This window comes from Leptonychotes weddellii, chromosome 5, assembly GCF_054177405.1.
Source record: "Leptonychotes weddellii isolate Sample4059 chromosome 5, ASM5417740v2, whole genome shotgun sequence".
Classification (NCBI taxonomy): Eukaryota; Metazoa; Chordata; class Mammalia; order Carnivora; family Phocidae; genus Leptonychotes; species Leptonychotes weddellii.
In genome coordinates, this window is record NC_138373.1 from 104172884 (window position 1) to 104195936 (window position 23053).

General features: G+C 52.8%; 1 protein-coding gene across 1 annotated transcript; it reads right to left on the reverse strand.

Moving 5' to 3' along the window:
- Window positions 1-9426: 9426 nt before the first annotated feature.
- Window positions 9427-21221, reverse strand: KRT72 (keratin 72). The gene is made up of 9 exons (XM_031041944.2): window positions 20754-21221; window positions 18961-19175; window positions 16154-16214; window positions 15690-15785; window positions 14869-15033; window positions 14113-14238; window positions 11448-11668; window positions 10794-10828; window positions 9427-10029 (listed from the first exon to the last, which is right to left on the reverse strand). Exons 1-9 carry the CDS (start codon window positions 21219-21221, stop codon window positions 9836-9838), a joined length of 1581 nt encoding a protein of 526 aa, XP_030897804.2. The 3' UTR covers window positions 9427-9835.
- Window positions 21222-23053: the final 1832 nt, after the last annotated feature.

Consider the following 23053-nt stretch of genomic DNA (forward strand, 5'->3'; position numbering starts at 1 on the left):
GGCAGGGTGAAATGTTACAAAATAACTTCAAAAACAGGCATCTGGTAGCTACCCTAATGCAGGACACTGACCACTTCCTTTAAGTAAACTGAGCAGCCTCAACCCATTTGGATCAGCTAGAGAGTGGTAGACCAGTGCTCCCACTGCGGGGGAGGAGGGTGGAGATGGTGAGCTGGCCAGCAGGATGGAGCCGGGAATGCTCCTCAGAGGGTCTTCCCTTCACACGGTGTTCTTCTCGCATCCCAGAAGGCAGCAGTGGGAGCTCCTTCTCTAGGACCCCTGTCTCCCCACCTTCCTGGCGGGCCCTAGCCTCAAAGCATGGGAGGGCATCATTTAAATGGTTTCTTGTGGTGTTCTAAGCCAGACTGCAAGTGCTGGTGTGTGCATGTCAACAAACGGTGTAAGTCCCTCGACCAACCTATGGCCCCAGCCCCCAAGGAGGCTGAGGACCAATGAGAGGAATCTACATAAAGAACTGAATCTGGGGCCCATGCTCCAGACTGACAGAAGAGCGTTGTGAAAGAAGGATTTGGAGGTATGATGGGGAAAGCAGGCTAATTTTGATTGGGGGCTTTTAGGAACGTCCGGAAGGCCGGGCTTGTACCCCCTCCCCACCCCAGCACTCGTGGCAAAGGCTGCTTCGGAGCAGCTGCTCCCAGGCAGTGGGGACACTCGTACTACTTGTAGTTAACAACGACGGTGGCAGCGATAGTACCCACCATAGTGACCGTGAAAGAAATAACAAAAAGGGTTCACATCCGTTGTTCACATTGCATGTGCCAGGCATCGTGCTGAGGACTACAAGGATTTCTATTCCAACCCTGATGCTACTAACTGCACTTGACAGGTGAAGAACTGGAGACTTAGAGATGTTAAAGAACTTGCCCAAGGTCACTCAGCCAGTTCATCAGAGCTGGGACTGGATTCTGAGGGTGTCTGGTCTCAAGGTCATGTTCCTAAACAGCGTGTTGTGGGATAGGATGACAGCTAGAGTGAAAACACGGGGCTTTCCGTGCTGGGGGCTGGGGATTAAGGGGGGCAGTGATGGTGATGGTGGAGTTGTGCTGGTAACTGCGACACAGAAGGAAGAGGATCAGGCAGAGGGGGATTTCCTGACAAGTGTTATCATGGTGGCCACACACAGGTGCCCCTCCTAGCTGATGCTAGAGGACGGAACTGCAGGGCATTGTCTCTGCCTACCCCGTGGCATCTCCAGCAGTCCCAACCTTCGCTGTGTTGGCTACCTTCTAATCAGTCACCACACTCCACACCCCAGTCTTTGGGTTCGTTGGACTAATGGGTGTCCCAAGGCCTGAAGAGATCAGTCACTCAACAGCTATAAAATTGAGCGCCTACTGTGTGTACTGCTCTATGCTGGACAGTGACAGAGAAACATCTAAGACACTCTCCTCCCTTAAGAAATTGAAATTGGAGTGGAGACAAAATATAAGCGTGTGAAAGTTGTTTTGTTGTTGTTCTTCTTATTGTAGGTTTCACTCCACATGCTTGCACTGGATCGAGTGACTCAGACAAGCAGTTACTGGAATTCTGATTTTAAAAAATCAGAATAAAATACATGGGAATTTCTGGGGTGGGGTGAGGAACTGGGAGGCGGGCTGGGCTGCACAGGGGCATGAGAGAAAGATGGTGGAGGAGGTTGAGACACCTCCTCCCTGCAGACAGTGCAGAATCATGTGAGGGTAAAGAGGAGAAGAAACTTGACATTTTAGGTTAATGAACAGGATCTGTGTTGCATGAGATCAGGTCAAGGAGACAGGTATCCCAGGGAGCCCCAAGGGAGCTGAGCCTGTGAGCACCACAATCTCCTGCCCTCTTGGCTAAGGATGCTCCTGGAGGGTAAGAGCGTCACTCTGCAGGGCACACCACGCTGGCGGTAAATTTAGAGCAGGGTCTTCAATAATCCCAAATGGACATAACCAAAGTCATGTATGCTTGGTTTGAGAATGGATACCGAAGGCCATTTTTCTCTAGTCTATTGGCCTTTTGACTACCCCTCAACACAGTCCAGGGAGGCAGCATTCTGTAGATAAAGATCATTAATAGAGAGAAGAAGATACCTGAAGGATCCTTGAGCTAACTTTGGGGTGACAAGACTTGGGGACAAACCACAGCACCTTAGAAATGGGAAGGACTTGAAACTGAATTCTCTGATTTCCCTTTGAAAGTGAGCTCAGTGCAGAAACCTAATACTCTCAGCCTGTCTGAACCAGTTTGAAAGGAGGCTGCTCTTCCACCCTCATCCACATTCAGCTAGCTCAAACAATAGAGTTCATCTGCTTTTCTCCCATGCTCCCCACACCCCCTCCCGACATCCTTCCCCTCCCTGACATGAAATGCTCTGCATCCTAGAGCATCAAGTCGGACAGCAGATGGGACATGCACCTGTGAGGTGGGGCACAGCCCGCTGTGGCAATCTGGGGCTCTAGACGTAGGACTGGAGGCAGAGGGGCAGGTGCTGTGGAGGGAGTGAGGCAGAAAGTTCTGTGTTAGTGAGAAGGGGCCCAGAACATGAGGGAGAGCACCACAGACAGGATGATTGGGAGTAGCTCAAGACCATTTTGTTGGGGGATCAACTATCCTGTTTGCCTGGGACTGAGAGGTTTCCCTTAAGTTCTACCATCTGGACAGCTCTGGAACACCTGGACAGTGGACCATGCTAACATCCTCCATATCACACTGTACAGAGTAGCAAGTTCTCCGGTAGTTTGTAGGGGTTACTGAAGTGACATCTCCCCCAGTCTGTAAAACTTCAATACCCAAGCAATGCTCTGGTCTCTCTCTACCTCTGCTAGGCCCCCTCCCCAGCCCACCCCCACACACGTGTTAGTATGAATTCCCCCAGATTAGTAAGGGAACAGGGAGCTGAATGGCATCAGTTTAAATTCTATTCCACACTCACTTATTAAATGCTTGCTCTGTTACAAGGTGCTGTGCGGAGTGAAATCCCAGACAGACCACCACCATGGTCAAACTCCTATTTCTTGGTGCCACATTAGTATAGAAGACATTGGGTAGTAAGCTTCTATTCACTGAAACTTAACAGAGGATGTTTAATGAGCTGAAACCTGGTGGTGGTTCGCTTACCACTGCTAGTCTCATAGAACTTTCTACAGGCACTCCTCGGTATCCCTCCACAAACACCCCTCTCTGAGTCAAGGGTCTTCCCTGCGTCCACTCCTCTAGCATCTAGCATCTCCAGCTCAGCAATGGCATGACTCAGCCTTCCTTCTTCAAGAGGAAAGCATCAGAGCGGTTTAACCTTCCAGGCACCCCTTCCTCTGGGCAGATGCAGCCCCTCACCTGGGTGCACAGCTGGATTCCAACCCCATTTGCCCCCTCACCAGGCCCTAGTGCTGGGCACAACCCTCATGGCCCTCAGGACAGCAAGGGGTGGCTTGCCTGAATCTCAAGGATGGGCTCATGTTTTATAGGTGAGTTGGAGCCTGTGGCCAGAAGTCCCCCTCCTTCCAAGGGGAGGGTCATCGGCGTGTCCTGGCTCCCCTGTGAGCTCTCCCTTGCTCCTCCAGGGCTGGCTAAACTTTGTCTATCTTCCAGTGCCCTGGGTCTCTTCCTCTCTGAGCCCCTGGGGGAAGGGGGTGGTATCTCAGCTCCCACCTCTGTCCTCTCTGGGCTCTATTCCCTGGGAACTCTGTCCTGCCCTACTTCCCTCTGACTTAGGGACCTGAAGACTGGTGTCCAATGTTCGCAGCCTGAGGATCCTTTTGCCTTCAGTACATCCCGGAGTCGTGTCTCACTGAACTCCTCCATTCTTGTCGCTTTCTTTCTCCCTGTGCTCTGGCCCTTAAGGCTTCGGTAGCTGGACAGACCCCTAGCCCTTTAGTGTAGATCAAGTACTCCGTAGCTTGTTTCCCCTCTTTTTAGAAAGGAAAGCTCTCTGAACTCTCGACAGCTCCACCCCACCACCTACCTAGTCATCCCAAGAACTTTCCTCTCGGCGCCAGTGCACAGAGGTATGTGCAGACAAGTGCAGTCTTGCTCTGGGAAGGACACATTTTCTTCCATCTGTTTGTTTCAAAATACCACCAGGCCCCCATTCCTGTACTACTTCCATCTCCTTACCTCAGACCCCTCCACCCAGCCCCTTCTGGAAGAAGTTTGGAAAGTATTTCCTGGCCCCCCTTATTGCCTGATTCTTTTTTTTTTTTTTTGAAAGACAATGGAGAGGCTAGGGGGACGTGAAATGCCTTAATCTTTTGATCATGACTGTGAAGCTGGGTGCTTGATGCGCCTCTTCCTTTGCCCATTTCCAAAGCAAACAAGCTGGGCTGTGTGGTGGGCTGTAATTAAGCCAGTCATCACTAATGACACGCTCTCTATCTCCCATCGGAGCACGGTGCAGCCCTGTCCAAACGGGGAGGAGGGGGAGCCCATCCCCACCCCCATCAGGAGTGGTGGGCTGGGCCTGGGGGCAGCACCTGCCTCAGGTGTGGGGGGGATGGCCATCCCCCTTCCCTGTGTCCACATCATAGCTGAGCCTGCAGAGTCCTGGGGAAGGGAGTTGGGAAAGGGACAGGAGAAGGGGAGAAGAATCCAGGCAGGATCGAAGCACTAAGGGGCCTGGGTGACCACAGGCAAGGTAGGAGGTGGGAGGAAAAGTGTAAAAGTGGGATGTTCAGAAAGAAATACAAGAAATAAGAAGTGGGTGTTTTAGGAAAAGGAAGCTGGAAAAGATTGGGTCAGTAGAGAGGAATGGGTGGGTCCTGAGGGCAGGGGGCCAAGGCATAGACAGTGTGCAGGAAGAGGCTGCAGGCAGGGGCTTGAACTGAGCCCTCCACCGTTCCAGGAAAGGCACTTCCAACCAGCCCCAGCCTGAGTGGAAGGGGCGAGTTACCTGCTGGCTACCGTGCCCTCGGGGGGGCCCTAAGCCCCGCCCTCCAGGACGCCAGCCTGCCGAGGACATAGAGGCTCAGACAGGTGGGGCTTAGGTGATGCTCAGCGTTAGCACCTGAGGTTGGGGTCAGGGCTCTAGTCACAGCTGAGACCCAAGTGGAGCCCCTTTGTAAGATGCTGTCAACCCTCCCTTCTAGAGCAGGAGGTCCGGAGACCAAGTCCCCATCTCTCCGGGGTCACGGGCCCCCATGAGGCACGTGAGACTTTATGGCCAGGCTACTAGGTATGACACGCAGCTGTGGGTTCACAAGGCTGGTTGTGAAATGAGCCTGCAGATCAGAGAGTGGGGGACAGTGGCACACACTGGATGTGGACCCAAGCAGTCTGGATGTGGAAGCCAGTAAACACAGGAGATTGGGGCACACTGGCCCCCAATTCGGGAAAAGGAACAGCTGGGCAGTATGGATTGAGTCGGGGCTGCACATCGTAACCGAGGCCAAGGAGAGAGTTGAGCGGGACCAGCAGCCATGGGAGAGAGAACCTTCTAGAAATGGATGTGGGCTGGGAGGGCCAAGGGGAATGAGATGGGGAAGGACTGCTGGCCTGGGATTGGAATCCAGCGGGAAGCCAGCCTGGCAGCCGCGCCTCAGGTGTAAACAGGAAGTGCTCACTTGTTGGGGGCTTGCTTGGTACATTTTGACTCACTTCATCCTCACACCAATGCTGCGAGGTAAATACTCTTATTTTTCCCACTCTATGAATGAGAAAACAAAGGAGCAGAAAAACTGAGTTGCGCAGGTCACAGTGATAAGTGGCAAAAGAAACAAATTCTCAACTGGCCAACTGCAAATTTTGTCCTTACACACAGGGTGACTTCCTGCAGGAAAGTCCCCTCTAGCCCAGATCCACTGTGCTACGGTTTAGGTCATGAGTTGGGAGCAGCTTTAATCTGGAACTTGATGCTGTGTCTGGAGTTTTAGCAAGAAGGATTTAGACCCCCTGAAGGCCCTCCTGGAGATGGATGGATGAGTTGGAAGCAAGAAGGAAGGATTCCAGCAATAAGCCCCTAAGAAGGACCACAGCTCCACAGGGATGTGGTGTGGATGCACACCAGGGGGCGGGGAGGGGCAAGGCCATGGAAAGTGGTTTACAGGAGAGGAGAGGCTCTCATTGTCTCTGGTGGTTCCGACAGCATTTGCCAAATATGAATGTAAGAACTGAAGGAGGGCACATAAGCAAAGTGATTGTCCTACGAGCAGTTGTCATCCCGAAGGTGGCAGAAGTGGGGGAGGCACTGGAAGAAAGATGGCAGGCAGCCAGCAAAGGGCAGCTGAAATTTCAGAGCCACTGCCAAATGTGATGTAAAAGGTCTTTAAGATGCTCCCTGTCTCTAACAATTCATGCCTTTTTCACCTCCCCCTGGAAGCCTTCCCAGATTGTTTGTGCTTAGCTCAGATCCCTTCTTTCCTCTGTCACCCCTTGGCTGTGCCTTGCCAGTGCCTTCATGGCTGTATCATCTACCGAGACAGAGAGAGCGAGCGAGCGAGATCTCAGAGGGGGCCCTCTTGTAGTAGGCAGAGGTTTGCACACAGTGCAGGTGGGGTTTGGGAGGGTATTGCGGACGGATGGGGGTCTCAGTCCCAGGACCTCCGGATCAGCACCAAGGTTCTCCGGTGCCCATTAAGGAAGAGCTGTCTGAAGGCCCCAAGTTCTCTGAGTAGAGGTGAGGAGGTTCAGGCAGTGGCAGCCCCCGTATCCCCCACCCCCTGTGAGAGGAGAGGTCAGAGAGGAGAGGGAGGGGACAGAAGCCAGGGCCTGGGCAACGCAGCTGCTGAAGCCAGCCTGGGCATGCTAGGGAGAGAAACGGCATCTCCTCCAGCTGGCAGCCCCTGCGGTGGGCACAGAGCCTGTCCAAGATCATCCCAAACCCTCTGCGCTGCAGGGAAGTCTTTCCTCCAGGGCCACGGGGAGGGGAGGTGCAGTACCTCGGGCTGATGGCAGAGGGCAGTGTGTGCACAAGCTACACAAGCGCGGAGTTCTTTCTCCCGCTTAGAAGTTAGCGATTGGTGACTGCGTGGGAATGGGTTTCTGTGAGAAGACCCAGTGCCCTCCTTCCTGCACTCAGCCCCTCCCAGCCAGGTCCCGGGGCACAGTCCTGCTGTGGATCGATGGGTCCTGAACCAATGCACAGCCAGCAAAGAAGGCCCCTGAACGTAAGTCAGTAATAATTATTATAATAACAACCAGTATCGGGCGCCTGGGTGGCTCAGTCGTTAAGCGTCTGCCTTTGGCTCAGATCATGATCCCAGGGTCCTGGGATCGAGTCCCACATCAGGCTCCCTGCTCGGCAGGAAGCCTGCTTCTCCGTCTCCCACTTCCCCTGCTGGTGCTCCTGCTCTCACTGTCTCTCTCTCTGTCAAATAAATAAATAAAATCTTAAAAAAATAAAAATAAAAATAAAAAAATAATAACAACTAATATCTATTGGCTATAAACTGTACTCCCATTCTCCCTTTCCATATTCTCAACACTCCTCTACGATGAGAACCTTGTCAGTAATGAGGTGTCCTGTCTGGAAGCATGGGCTCTGCAATTGGGCTGGGGTTCATCTCCCAACCCTGACATTTACTGGGTGACGTCAGGTGGTTTATTTTACCCCTCTGAGCCTCAATATTCTCATTAGTGAGATGTGCATTATTATAATTGCACCTATAACAATAATACCCATCAGACTGCTGGAAGAATTGAGTTGCCAGGCATAAAGTGCTCAGAAGAGTCAGTGGCCTAGAACAGTGCGTGAGCCAGCTTGTATCAATCCTATTTTCAAGGGCAGGATCTTGCACTAGGCCACAACTAGCCATTAGAAGAGCCAGGATTGGAGGCCAAGCATATGACACTCAGCCAGTATGCTAGCAGGTGGGCCATTTGCCTGAGACAGTCCTGGCTTATGCCTGTCATCTGAGGGTCCAGTTTAGCATGTGTCCAGAACCAGTGTTCCAGTTTATATACACGGCATATACATGGATGTATATAAAACTCGAATTTATTGACACAAATGGGTTTCATCACTCACAAGCCAAGTCATCAGGACACATGTATCTACCCCTCGCTCCTTCTTCCCAGCCAAGGTGGGCTAGACTAAGCCGTGCATTCTTGCAGCAAATGTATATTGAGTGCTGTGAGCCAGACTGGGGATCCGGGACAAGGGGTTGGGAGGGAGACGAGGGGACAGACGTGTGTGCTGCTACCTGGACACCAGGAAAACGAAGCACCAATTGTAAGGCAGATTTGGGACCGGCGCCACGGGCGTGTGGGGCTGTGAACTTGAGCAGGGCGCTGAACTATCCAGGCCTCTGGATAGTTCTATCCAGAGCCCTATAAAGTGAGAACTATCCAGGCCCCATAAAGTGAGGGGACGGGGAGAACTGTCAGGCTACCAGCTCTAATGTTTCCTTTCATCTGATGCTCAGTGACTTTGCTGGGATCCCCCTGGAGGGACCAGAGAAAGCATGAGCAGGGGAGGTGGCCTTTCAGCCGGGCCACGAAGGATGAGCCGGCTTGCAGTAAATGGGGCCTGGGCACCTGCAAGTGAAAAATCCCATTGGCAAAGGTCCTTGGGCGTGAGTAAGTCCTGGCCTGCTGGAAGAAAGACTGGAGGATGAGGCTAGGGATGCCACAGGAGGAGAAAGTGTCACGGGCACCTTGAATGCCCCCCTCGAATGAGGCTCACGCTTGGAAGGGTCTCGCCCTTGACGATTCTCCTCTTCAGCACCTTGCTCAAGCCGACTGTGGGAACGGATTCTGAGAGCACAAACACCCTTGCGAAAACCCATGCGCACCTCAGAGAGCACCCTTCTTCCCGTAATTTCTCTTCAGAGCAGGAATCGCCGCTTGACCACGGGTTGTGGATTATCTTCGTTAGTTGCTTATTTTCCCTCTGCCCATGGACTGTACGTTCTCTGAGAACAACACCTTGCCTGCTCATTTACTCTGCTATTCCTAGTGCCTGGATTGGGTCGGGGCACGGCTATTACACACATGGCAGACTCGGACGCAGCCAGAAGCAGCTATGCATGCAAGCCTCGGACTTTGGGGTGGAAAAGAATTGGCTGGAAGAAGAAAGCAGGGCCTCTGTGGGGGAGCAGTTTTAAGTGGGTTGGCAGGAGAGCGAGGAGGGAAAGGAAAAAGAGGGACTGACCGCTCTGGAAATAAGAGGCACTTAGTGTGGGGCCATGGGCACTTCTGGGAAGCAAAGGGGGAAGACACCCCGAAGCTCCCATGCCTGCCCCTCCCGGCGTGCCCAGGCTCCTTGCTCACTGCAACGTGATAATGCCCGCCTCGCACCGTGTGGACTGGTGGCCCAGTGCCCGGGAAGCCCCGAGCCTGCCCAGAAGCATGTCAGTAACAAATCTCAACGGTCCCTACCGGGCCAGAACCGGACGGCAGAGACTCCTGCCCAGCCAGAGACCCAGAGGGAAGCAAGAATTAGATGGAGAAAAGTTAGAGGGGCACTGTGGATGCTGACATTCCGGGCAACACATTCGACACTGAGAATCCCATGGCACTGAGCGTTTATTGCAGGAGAAGCAGAGAACTGGACATGACCCAAAGCAGAGGACAAAGAGAGTCCCTGGGCCGCAAAGGCCCCAGAACGGCATGAGGACAGAGGGGTTCACACCTGGCCGCAGGGAGACATCCACGTAGGTGTGTAATCTCTGCACTGGGGGCGGTGAGCCAGTGAAAACCGGCCAAGGAGGAGGTCACCGGGAGCACCCCTGACTGGACTTCCCACCTCACAGCGGGCACCGCCTAGGACCACAGGGCGAGGGGATGGTGCGGGGATCGTGGCCACAGAGGAAGGGCTTCCTGGTCTGGACGGGGCGGGGCGGGGGAGGGTGCAGGGGGAGCAGCTGGGCCCTGCAGCTTTCTGCTCACAGAGCCAACCGCCCGCCCTGCCAGCCCTTCACCTCGAGGCCCTCCTGGCTGCACAGCTGCCCCCTGAGCTCCTGGGCAGGGGATCCTTGAACTCACTGCCACAGCTCCCTTTGGTTTTGACGTCCACGGCCACAGGCGTGAAGCTGTAACTGCTCGAGGCGCCAAAGCCCATGCTGAAGCCAGCCCCTGCTGCCGCCGCGCCCGTGTTGCTGCTGATCATAGCTGCAGTGGGCGAGAGAAGACGCGGGGCTGCAGGCCTTCCTGGGGCATCCCGGCCACTCCCTCGAGGCCCTCCCCCGTGGGGACAGAGTCCCTCGCTGGGTACTTCCAGTGTCCTCGGACGTTTTCGGCAGCACGGATCGTTTCTCGAGGATTTGGCCCCATGTATTTGACATTTTCCCGTTAGTCTGTGTCCCTCCACCAGCATCAGACTTGGAGCCTTAGCAGGCTCTGTCCGTGAACTTCCCCCACAGGATGGGCCACATGACCAAAGGCCCTCCACGGAGGCCCCTGGCACTGGCCCCACGGAAGGGGCTGCAGGCCTAGCCCTCCCCTCTCCTGGAGCAGCACGTCGCCTGCACCTGCACCGTCTCCAGCTTCTCAATCTGCAGAAGGTCTGTTAAAGCCGCTTCCACCACCCCGCCCTCAGTCCCTCCGACCCCCCACCCCCCAGTCCCTCTTACTGCAAGCTGGAGCCTTGGTTTTGGTCTGGCCTCGAGAGAAATACAACATGGCCAGTAAGCCTCATTCTTACAAGAGGTTTTTGGATTATACACTGTTGGGTATCCTTTGATCTTTCTATATAGGCTGTACATTGGTATTTCATGGTGCTATTTTTCTCCCATCACTGCTTCTCATCGGTGACTAAAACCAGCCCCCTCTTGCTGCCCTTAAGTCTCTCCTGAACCCTCTCTAGTGTCATGGAATTGGAAGCTCAGACTTCTGGTAGGTGACCACGCACAGAACCCAGGCCTGCAGGTACTTACAGATGCTCACGGAACTGGGATGTTCACCAGACATCCTGGAAAGAAAGAGGAAAAGCAGGTAAACGCTCTGTAATGCAGCACTGCATCTCTCCGGGGGCTCACAGAGGTGCCCCTCAGAACGCACACTGCACCCCATCCCAGCCTCCCTTCCTCCCACACACCCCAGCGGGACGTCTGCTGGGAAGGCTCACTTCTCCATCCCTCAGAGTGGCTCCGGGTGATCTGGTGGGTGGGGTCATCGTGGCCCTGCTCGCCTCAGTCACGCCAGTGGTCTCACACAATTAAGACGAACAAGTTCACCTGCTCGCCGGGTCCCAGGCTTTGCCAGAGTGACCTGGCACTTAGCTGACTCCTGGAAGCCATCTTGCCCCTCCCCGCCTCACACCCTTAAGCATGCAGCACAAAGGGCCAGGGAGGCTCTGTTTCTCAAAAGCTGCTGATGTCAATATTTCCTCTCCCACCTCCTCTTTGGGATTTTTACAACTCAGTCCTTCCTGCAGTCTAACTTTGGTCTTTCCTATTGCACTATGTCAAACCCATTCCCTGTAAGGTTTTACCCAGTAGGACCTGAACAGAACCAAACTGTTTGCCTTCAGTCTTCCTACTAAAGCAGAGAGATAACTGCTTCAGATAAAAGATAATCTGGCCCCGAACCTGCACTCCTCGCCCTCCAGCAGCTTGCGGTAGGTGGCGATCTCCATGTCCAAGGCCAGCTTCGTGCTCATGAGCTCCTGGTACTCGCGCAGCATCCGGGCCAGCTCTTCCTTGGCCTGGTGCAGGGAGGCCTCCAGCTCGTCCAGCTTGGCCCGGGCGTCCTTCAGGGCACAGTTGCCCCGCTGCTCAGCATCGGCAATGGCTGTCTCCAGGTTGGAGCACTAAGGGGCAAATGCATTCAGTGCTTTGAGTCAGAACACAGTTCTGAGATCCTGCTCAGACTACCTCCTCTCATTTGGTCCTGACTGATGGTAAATGCTTTGAGGTCCTCCTAGTTTCTCCACCTCTGGGCATCACTAGCGATGAATCTGTCCTTCTTCTAACTCCAGCCACGGTTCACCTCCGCTCATGCATGGGCACATGAAGATGGCGTTTCCCTCCCTTGGGAGAGAGGAGGAAAGGCACCGAGAAGGGGAGCCTCCTGGGCATGTGGCCCCTGTCCTCTCCCTCCTGGTCTGTAACACTTGCTGCAAGATTCTAATGCCACCCCCGAAAAGTCTTGGGGTGACTGGCTTAATTATGCCCCACAATGTAGAGGTTGTCTTAAGAGATCCTGTAAATCGTACACAAAACAAAAACCAAAAAAGAGAGAGAGAGAGAGAAAGGAGGAGAGTACTAATAAAGTTCCTATTAAGAAAATTTCTGTCCAATAAACCTGCCACACGGAGTCTGGCCTCCAAAATTCCACAGAGAATCATGCTACGGGGCAACACCCTTAAAAGATACTTTTGTGAACAGCAGGTCCCACTCGCTTACAGACACCTGCTGTGAGGTGGGAAGGCAACTTGCAGTACAAAGCTGCAGATGGGGCTCTGTGCCGCATCCAGGAGAAGCTGCCAGGGGCTTCTTGAGTCTTTTAGTCTTGGGCGTGTGTTCCCATCACTTGGCCAAGGTCTTGGTGGATCTTAACATCTGGCTTCTCTTTTCTGGTGTGTCCCCTTCCTCTGGAGTGAAATTTGCTTCACCCCAAGGAGAGCAGCTGATCCCGAGGCCAGACAGAATTCTAGACTGTTGTCCAGCCGGTGCCACGCCCTCTGCCAGGCAGACCCCTAGCCGTGCAAACACCCACAGTGTTTGGAGTGAGTGGCTCACAGTCTCCGTGGAGACACCTAGGACCCAGCTGTCTGGCCACGGAAGACCATGTCCCATCCTAGGGACTGTGGAGCTCTAATCATTCAGGGGGTGGCCAGACACTCTGTGACCTGAATTCTATCAAACTGTGCTCTGCTCCTTTTCAAATGACCGAGGTCGTGCAGGTGAGCCAGGGAGACTCCTGGGTCTTTTGAATGTGGCGTGAGGTGAAAAGGCATGAAATTGGGATGTCCTTGGAAACAATTATCACATGGATCCTGGGATCACTGAATGCCAAGAGAGTCTGCAGGTGAAACCATGAGCTTCTTTGGTGGAAAGGCCAGAGGGCAGGAAAGCACCTTGGCTTGGGGCCCTCAAGAAGAGCTGTGATGGGGACCAAGCATCGAGAGTGACCCCCACTGGCTCCCCATGGAGGACATCTTCCCTGACCTCCCTGGTGGCATTCTGATCACAAAGTCACCTTCTGGTAATTAGCTCACCCAACCGTGAACACGTAGCATTTTATCAGATAAATATTATAATCAGATACTGAGGGCAGCCTCAAACACCTTGTGTTTTTCTTTCATTTATGCAAAACTTGATTAAATGAAAACACCATGAGTTCCTTTTTAAGTGGTCTTTTTTTCTTTCCACTACCCTGAGCCGGGTGCACAGAGGAGAGGATGTGTGTGCGTGTGTATGCGTGCACGTGGTGTATGTGTGTGTGCAGGGCGGGGAGGGGCCACTGAAGAAGAGGACGAGGCGACAGGGCCACTTGACTTGCCCGGGAAGCTCGGCGCCTTTGTGCCAGCCTCCACAGACTCTGGGAAACTCATGGGCTTGTATGCTTCAAGAACACCAGGGCGACCCGTAGTGCACCCAGAGTCATGGGGTCGCTCAGTGCCAGGCCACCACGCACAGCACAGCCATGGGGATGGACAGACACAGAGCAGAGCCCTGGGCCAAGCCGAGGGTAGGAGGCTCTCTCTCCTCCCCTCTTCTAAGTTCCATGGCTGGGCTCTCCTTCCTCCGCACGGATCCATCACGTGAAACCTCCAAACGGCTCCTTTTAACCTACTGCATCGGGTCTAAACTCCACTGCCCCGCTTCGAAGGTGACCCTAACCTGCCTGTCCTACACGGTGGTGTCCTGCCGCCTGCCACCCCAGTCATCACGGAACTTCTGCTTAGGGTAGGTGTGTCTCCTCCCTGTACACACGCCATGCAGTATCCACCTTGGACCCCCTGCTCCTGCTGGCTCCCTCACCAGGACCCGTCGCCCTCTTCTTCCCGCCTCACCTCCTACAGGAAGCCTTCGCTGAGATCTTCATTCTGCTCTGGCCACTCGGGACTCCTTAGGGAGGAGGCTGCACAGTGGGTGAAATGTTTCGTCCTTCTATGTGGGTTCAGCCTATTCTCTCCTCATGGATTATACATGCCCTAAAGAGGGGCTGTGTCTTGTTCTTGTTCCATATTTAGTCTCATACCTCTGATGCTCAAAAACCCTGCTAGCTGACTCATTTCATGGAACCCACCTGCTTCTTCACATTCCCTATCTCTGAGCGGATCCTCTGGATCAGGCGGTTGAGCTCTGAGATCTCAGCCTTGGTGAGTTTGAGGTCATCCCCATGCTGGCCTGCGGTGACCTGCAGCTCTTGGATCTGAGGTTGGGGGATGAGAGAAGAAGAGCACAGGACATTTGGGAATTCACCTCTTAAGGGTGTTGAATGTGGGAGGGGGCAGGGGGTTGACACGCTGTTTTCATTGCCTGAGCAACAAAGGCACAGGGAGGAGAGAGGGAGGGGAAAGAGGGGGGGAGAGACCACCCTTCCCTTCTGGACTGGAAGGCCCTGACCCAGCTCAACAGGATCCTCAGGCCCACAAATGTGAAAGCCTCGGTGGAGATGGAATTTCCCGTCCTCATTTTGACAAAGCGGGAAACGTGAAGAAAAGCCAAGATGGATGGATGGATTACCCACAGAAATGGTATCAGAGTCTTCCCAGTGTTGTGGCTGGTGTGGCCTCTGCTGTCGGCAAGAGCTAGGGCTAAGGACTAAGGGCTAAGCCCATATATGCCCCCAACACACGCCAAGACTGTGAATGACCTCTCAGCACCACAGGGAGGCATTTCCACAAGGCGCAACTCCAAGACAAAGGAGGTCTCAACCCAGCCTGATACCCCCATATCCACACGCATGCATGCACACGCAGCACACACACATGCACGCATGCACGAGAAGAGAGAGGTGGCTGAGGTCACTGGGCCTCCGCACACCTGGCACACAGCCCACCTTGGTCTGGTACAGCGCCTCGGCCTCAGCCTTGCTCTTCAGGGCGGTCTCCTCGTACTGGGTGCGGACCTCATCGATGATGCTGTCCAGGTCCAGGTCCCGGTTGTTGTCCATGGACAGGATGACGGAGGTGTCGCTGATGTGGGACTGCATCTGAGCGATCTCCTGGAGAACAGTTAGGGAGGTGGAGCCAGTTAGAGGGTCTCCACAAGGGGAGCCCTGGCAAATCCCTCACTGCCCTTCTGAGGTGTTTTAACTACACCTTCAGCAGAGCCCACAAGCGCCTGCTGGGAGTGAGGTGAATGCATCGGGCTTTCCGCCCCAGCGTGGGACTGTCCTCTCTGTCCTGCACTCAGGACTGCTCCCATCCCTCCCCCACGCTCGACAGCAACGGCCACCTTTCATCCATAGAATTAAGTCTGAATTCCTCAGGTGGCCTGCAGAGCCTTTCCGGAGTCGCCGACCCCCTTCCCTTCTCCAGGCCCCTCATACGTGACCCAGCTCAGACTGCTCATCCTGCGCCTTCAGGCTGCACCTGGGCCCTTCTCAGCATCCCCCAAGATCTTCCTCATCCTTCCCCAGGAACCTTCCCCGGCAGCTCAGGCAGAATTCACTATACCTTCCTCTGTTCTCATCCACAGGTTGTTTTCCCTACCAGACTGTGACTCCCTGGAGGACGGGAATCAACCCTTCTCCATCATGGCCTCCTCAAAGCCCACACAGAGCTGCCAACCTTTGGTCTACACGTCCATGCAGGCTGAGGGCCAGAAGCCACTCATAGGAGGAGCAGACCACACAGGAGAGCTCAGTGAAATCCTTACCCCTTCATAGAGGCACTTGAAGAATTTGATCTCCTCTGTCAGGGAGTCCACCTTGGCCTGGAGCTCCACCTTGTTCATGTAGGCAGCGTCCACATCCTGGGGGATCCGGAGAGGAGCTGACTGCCTTCCCCTGCCCTCCCTCCCTGCCATAAGGAGCCTCGGGTGCCCTACTCTCACCACTCTCCTCACCCTGTGCTTCCCAGGGAGGTCCACTTGCTGAGAGCAAACCAACCAACGGGCAGGGCAAAGGCCGTGCCAAAAGTGTGCCGAATGTCTGGATTCCAAGCTGGCCGATTCTGGGAGCAGCATGCATCCCAGGCAAGGGGACTTAGAGGACCTGGGAAATTAGAACCCCAGTAACCCCTGCCCAAGGGACTGAGTGACCTACAGCCTACCAACATCGCGGTGTCAGGCATTCAGGGAGCCCTGGAGGCTTCTTCCAGCCCTTCCTGATCCCCTCTTACCTTCTTGAGCACCACAAACTCATTCTCAGCAGCTGTGCGTCTGTTGATCTCCACCTCGTACCTGTGTGCGGCAAAAGAGAGGAGGTGGCGTTGCCATTGGGATAATTCAGTTCTGCAAAGGCTCACTGAGCAGTCAGTGAGCACCTCCGTGCCAAGAGCTGCATGGCAGTGGCCTACACCCTGGGATTCCGGTACCCCTGGGGCATGCACAGCCTTCCACAGGGGACTTGACAAGAATAGGTTTAAAGGAATCAATGTGCAGCTCCTTAGTTCCCATGTAACCTACCCTACAATGCATCTGCCCGGGAATGCACCTGTGATGGGCTTCCACATCCCTCCTCCCTTTCACAACCACCCCTCCCTTGTGAAAGCAACATTAGTACCTACATTAGTACAGTGCATTAGCCCAGGGCGCAAAACCTCCCAGGCACCAAACAAGTACTATCCCCACCTTCAAGGTGTATGTTCTACTTGTTCTTTATATATATTTCTGTTCCAGGTGAAGCAAGGTCTTAGAAACAGGATGTCTGGATAAGGCTGGGATGTTCTTCACGAAGATACATTGTAGACTAAGGAGATGGAGTATTGATCACTTACAGACCTCACTGTCCCATCTCTTATTATTGTCAAGGAATGTATTACAGGACATTTGTGTAGGGAAATGAAAGAGAGCCCTGGAAAGAAATAATTAGTGCTAGCAAATGGCTTTCTTCTGCATCCTTTAACGTGAGCTATCCTTTTCAGCTTCTTACTGCTTCCTAAGGCATGCCACTGGCTGCCAAGGGGAGAAAAGCCTTGTCAGATGACGGTACAGGTTAGTGAAGCGGGTTATTTTAAAAATGCGACTGGAACAGTTTCTGAGACTGCCGGATTGTGTTAGTTGCACTGGATAGAACACACAGAAAACAGTTGATATGATTTATCTCAGATTCCAGGTGTGTTATTTAAAAGATAATTGAATACTTCCTTGTATCAAATTATATTATGATAGAGTTGTTTCTATTATAATTATCATTATCTCTAATTATCTCAGAAAGGATTACATATTTCTTCCTCCTGTTAACAAATAAGAGCATATGCTAGTTGCAGACTAGTTTTTAGCCTACCTTTCTAGTTCATAAAACACACAGAAAAAGTTTGGTCATTATGGCTATCAAATTAATGACATTCATGTGTCATAATTTTTCATCATTTACTTCTAGAGACCAAACACCAGAGCATACACATACACACACATTTATAAGGAAAAACAATGCCTTTTTAGTACTATTGGCTTTATCAATAACTTGTGATTTACAAAATACATTACGATGCACAATGAAAAGTTAAACCATAACAAAGTGCATGTTAATTTTTATCTTAGAACATAGATGTATTAGTTATATCAAATCTATATCACTTTAATCTTGAATGCTTCCAATAACCTATTGTACAAATGTCACCTTTAGTTTGTTGCTAGGTGGATTTTATAACAGTTCCTAATTCATTTCCTTATTTCATTTCATCCCACAGCAGCCCTATCAAGTAGATTCTATCATTATCATCTCTCAAGTTTATAAGTGAGGCAAAGACTTTTCACAAGGTCACAAAGCTAGTAAAGCTAGGATCCCAATGACATCAGGGAAACAATGCCTTAGATTTGCCTAGCACTTTGGTTCTTTGAAGAGCTGTTAATACATTACTATCAGCATTACCCTCTCAACAGCTCTTTTAGGCGGCAAGGCAGGTGTCAGTCTCTGAATTTTATAAATATTAAAACTGAAGTCCACAGAGGATCAGGAGGCTCAGCCATCATCAACTCAACTTGAGTGGTAATTCCAGAATACCTGGCCTTCCAGAGGCAGCACGGCCTTTGGAGGCCTGTGACCTGGACATCTGGGCTGTGCCTGGAAACCCCTCTTTTTTTCCTAGAATTCTGCTCAAAACTCCACTGGGCTGCAATTTCCATCTTAATGCCACTCAATCTCAATTCACACTGTATTCATTTCACTTCCTGGGGGCTCTCTGAAAGTGGTTTTCAAGCCTATCCCCACAATCTGGGTGCTTTCCGAGGTCAGAGACCATGCCACCTCCTCCCTCAGGACTCCATGCAGGACTCAGGGCAGAGTTCCACTTGGGGGTAGTTCAGAATAGGGATGGCCAGGCAGATTGAACGTGGAGCAAGAGAAATCCCTCAGCTCTGACCATCTCTCTACCCCCTTGAATTGTGGAAGAAGTTATCTTTCCCTAGAAATCCTGGCGCCTGGAAGCAAACTTCCAAAATGTCAGATCACACTGAGCCAGGATGTGTCATACTCTCCTCACTGGCTCAAACTGGGGAGAAATTACTTCTGGTTCCAAGTACATTTTCAATCATTCTCTTTAATGGTGGGATTCAGCAGCACAGATATACCTCAACATGAAAAACATTGTTAAAACTCTTATTTGCTTAGCTTTAGGATTTGTTCTGGGATTGGTGTCATGGCTCATGTTCTAGGTACTCCCATGGAAGACCTCACGCAGGAGGAGCTACAAAGCCATCTGCGTTGTCCATCTGGTTTTGAGACAACTCTCCTGTCCCCATTTCTCCATTTCCAACGTTAAAAGTTGGGCACACCTTTTCCTAGACAATTCAGGGCACCACTCTGGATAGATCTTTTCTCTTCCGAAGTCTCAACCTGTCTGGATCTCCCTCCCTCCCCTATGGAAAAAGAAATTAACAAATGTTATCAGCAAAGGATGGAAAAAGGCAAAAATGCTGACTCTAAATCAAAACCTCATCTGTAATCAAGACCCTCCAGTGGCAGATTCTCTGCCTCTCCACTCACCTCTTCTTATAGTCCTCCACCAAATCCTGCATGTTCCTCAGCTCTGAGTCCAGCCTCACCCTGTCGCCTGTCTGTGTCTCCAGCTGCTTCTGCAGGTTGCTGATGTAGCCCTTGTAAATGGGCTCCAGGTTCTTCCTGCAATTGTTCAGGTCCAGCTGCTGTAGCAGGTTCCACTTGGTCTCCAGCACCTGGTTCTGCTGCTCCAGGAACCGCACCTGGGACCCGAAGGTGGTCATAGCCCAGAATCCCCATGCTGTTGCCTCTCAACAGTGGGGAGTGGGCCCCCAAAATCAGACACAGTCATCCTACGGTGGGAGGCAGGAAACAGCAAGCCTCATCCGAGAATGGATTCAGCCAGGGGGACATGCCTATCTGGGTCTCCAAGACAAGAAACCAGATTCAGTCTAAAAGAAATCAAAGAAGTAGGTTTAAGCAATGCTGTAAATGCCACCATGAGTTATCACGTGATGGAGGTAGCTTCTTTTGTCGTAAATGCAGGTGTTTTCAGAGTGAAGGAAGATGGGAAGCAAGGGAGAAACAGTGATGGGGGAATGGCATGGAAAGTCACTCTGGTGGTTAACCTGTCCTCTCTTATGTGCAACCTCAATTGCTCTTGGTTGGTTGGTTTGGTTTTCATTTCAAAGTGGGTTGGTTATCACATCTTTACAAGGTTCCTGCATACTTGACCAAAGGTCTCACACGTTTGGACTCAAAAACTTCAAGCCTCTGCTACACACTAGCCTTCCTCTTCTTCCTTTTCTCTGGCTTGAGGGAGAGAAGGAAACATGAGGGGGAAGAATAGATTCTGAAGAGGAAAATGAGCCCTGTCTCCTGGGATAGCAACTCTGTTTCTTCCACTCCTGCCTCCTCGCCTCCAACTACCTCCCTTCCTCTTCCCGAGCACAGGGGTGAGGCACACAGTCTGCTGTTGCTGTTTATCAACTTGGGGGCATGTTTCTTAGCCTCCCTCTGTCTTGGTTTCCTCATCTGCAAGGCAGAATGATAACAGAATCGTGGGTCATGTGTTGATATATGAGAACCCCTTAGGACAGCACCAGGCACTGAGTAATGTCAGCTATCATCCGGGTTATGTCCCCTGTGACTCATGGGTCCAGATCTTCTGCCCCGGCTTGGACACAGAAGCCTATTCCTTCTCTCCTCTCCACCCTTCTGGGTCACTGCCTCTGAGTCACCAGGGACATCTTCCCTTTTACCCCCTGCATGTCCCTCTCCCCACAGACACACACAAAACGCACACGCGTAACTTGACAGGCCCTCCTTCTCAATCTTCTCTCCTCAGCCCCACCCTTCAATTTTCTGGTCCTTTTCTCTCATCTCCTCTAGAAACCTTCCTGGCTTCTACCGCCAGCCCACTTCCTACCTTTTAAGTCCTTCCCCTTCACCAAGCATCATGTCTTGTGATACTCCCAGGTCAGTGTCCCTCTGGTGCTCCTGTCCTGGATATGTGTCCCCATCTCCTTGTCTGCTATTGAGAACTCTCAGAGGGCCATTCCACATGTCTCCTCCCTCTGGAGCACCCCCTTCCAGCCCAGGGCCTTGTCCCCAAAGGGAAAACTGAAGCACTGTTCCAGCCCTTTATAAACATCCAAATCAGCCTCCCATCCTCATGTGGGGTAAAAGCCACTGTTGTGCCCATTTTACAGATGAGCAAAGGGAAGCTCAGAAAAGGTAACCAGCTCGCCCAAGTTTTCGCGTGCCTGTCAGTGGCAGATGATCGAGTACCCCTGGGCACCCTGGCCCATGCGGGGCCAAACGGATGCCTGAGGACCCACCTTGTCGATGAAGGAGGCGAATCTGTTGTTCAGCGCCTTGATCTGCTCCCGCTCCTGGGCGCGCACCTTCTGGATCTCGGGGTCCAGCTCCACATTGAGGGGGGCCAGGAGGCTCTTGTTGACGGTGACCTGAGGGATGCCGCCGGGCGGGCACACGGACGGACACGCGGGCCCCAGCCCGGCGCTGCCGAAGATGGTGCCCACGAAGCCGCCCAGCCGGCCGCCGCCGCCCGACGAGCCCGAGCAGCGGCCCAGCGCGTAGGCGCCGCCCGGCCCGGCCGCCGCGCACAGGGCCAAGCGCCGGCCGCCCCCCAGGCTGAAGAGGCTCCTGCTGCGGAAGGCGGCCGTGCCCTTGACGCCGGCCCGGAACGAGGCGGAGCTGGCGCTGACCCGGCCCGAGATGACGGCCGAGCAGCCGCTGAAGCCCGGACGCTCGCCGGCGGGGCGGAGGTGCACCTGGCGGCTCATGCTGCGGGGACGGGCTGCGGGGCGCGACCGGAGGCGGGACGGGGGCGCAGAGGGTGGCTCTGCTGGCCTGCCTCGCTCGCCCCTAACCCCTTAAATAGCCGGCTGCGGGCAGCCTAATTTGTAGGTCGCGCACATCTATTAGCCACACGGGGCCTCTCGGGTTCTCCGTTTAGGAAATTACCACCCCTCCCTGAGATTTTTGTCTGTCCCACCCTGAACGCCCCATGAATCCCCTATAAAATGGCCCTGAAACCTGCATTTGCTTTGCTTACCTCCTGCATTATAATAATTTGGCTACCTTATCTCCACTTGCTGCCCTCCAATTACTGGGGTTATCAGGGCCAAGATCCGTGGTAGAGCTTCCAGTGGGTCTGGCTGGGGGTAGGGGGAGACACCCCGATGAGGTGGAGGGGTGTGGTACAAGGGAGCAGACGTCCAGGTCAGTTCTGTTTCAGAAAGACAGGAACGGGATTAAAAATATTCCGGAGAAGCATCTTTAGGCTGTCGGCTGCTGCTTCCTCAGACTTCTGGATGAGGACAGCTCTGTCCTGAGTACTGGAAGGAAGTCCCAGAGGGTAGAGACTTCTGGCCTATCTGCAAGGAATTCTCAATCTGTTGAGGAAGACCAGACACAGTGAGGGAGTTAAGGCCAGTGGGGGCGGGGGCAGGGGCGGTGGGGGTGGGCAGGGGTACTTTGGGCGGGAGCTAAAGGAGTTCTCCAGAAAAACATTTCTGGAATAAAAGTGAGGGAGATAGTAACTGGGAAGAAGGGAAGGGGGCCTGAGGAGATGGTATAGGAAGATGGTCTTTCATGAGGTTTGAGTTTTTTTCTCGTTCTTTTTCTTTAATTGCAGAAGAGGATCGTTCATCCCATCCAAGGAACCCCTGATCAGGACATTTGCTACCCTGGCATTTCTGATTCTGGATCAAAATGTGACTGAGTATTAAGAACAAGTTGAGAAGGGCCAAGGAAGATGCCTCCAATCTGAAAAATCAAGAACTAGATTCTCGAACTTCATTCCAAATAAGCTCAGGAGTATCTTTTCCGATCTAACCCAATTTCCTTTTCCAACTTCAGTTGCTTTAATTCTCCTCTTCTGTCAGAAGAGCTCCACCCCATACTGCTCTTCTGGTACGCAGGCAGCATCCTATTTCATCACTCTTATTTCTCAGTCTGTCTGAGTCCTGGGTGTGTGTCCCATTTCCACCAACAGATTAATAGGTGCCTGGGTTAACCCTTCCCTCCCCTGCTCAGCCCCAGCCTCGGCACCAGGGACATTCAGGATGAGTGTGAAACAGACTGGTGCTTAGGACGAGGCTCATCGCTGTCCCTCAGTTATACCCTGGGGTGGCCAGATGGCACCTGGGGGTAATTAAGTGACACGGTCTCCGCTGGAACCAATCACAGAGCGTAATACCAGCCAAGGTGTTTACCCCACAGGGAACAAGGCTGTAGGGGCATTGGTGAGTGATAGAGATGGCAGCAGCCACAGATGAACAGATAGAAGAGTCTGGAATGTCCTGGGTGGGAAAGAGGGTGGGCTCTCTATGCTGCTTCAGGGGAGACACTGTGGTCCATTCCCTCTGGAGAGGGGAGAGGCAACGTCAGTGAAGCTGGGTGACCAGTGGGCCCCTCAAGAAGCTCAAGGTTATGCTTCCCATTATTTCATGAGGTTGCTTCCTACGCCCCATAAATTTAGCCTGTTTTTTTTCCACAAGCACGAGAGAGAGTTTATTAACTCTGGTCATTGCGAAGAGAAAAGTGGGGAAGTATTTAAATTGAAACAGGAGAAACTTATATAGGATTGCCTTTCAAAGAGAGCCTTTGAAGT

Bases quoted from the DNA above. Each gene is read 5' to 3' on its own strand.
- KRT72 (XM_031041944.2), bottom strand. From the start codon at position 21,221: ATGAGCCGCCAGGTGCACCTCCGCCCCGCCGGCGAGCGTCCGGGCTTC. The intron at 16,215-18,960 runs GTGAGTGGAGAG...TGCCGCACACAG, and splicing joins GTGGAGGACTATAAGAAGAG to GTACGAGGTGGAGATCAACA. The intron at 11,669-14,112 runs GTGGGTTCCATG...TTTGCCCCTTAG, and splicing joins TAGGGAATGTGAAGAAGCAG to TGCTCCAACCTGGAGACAGC.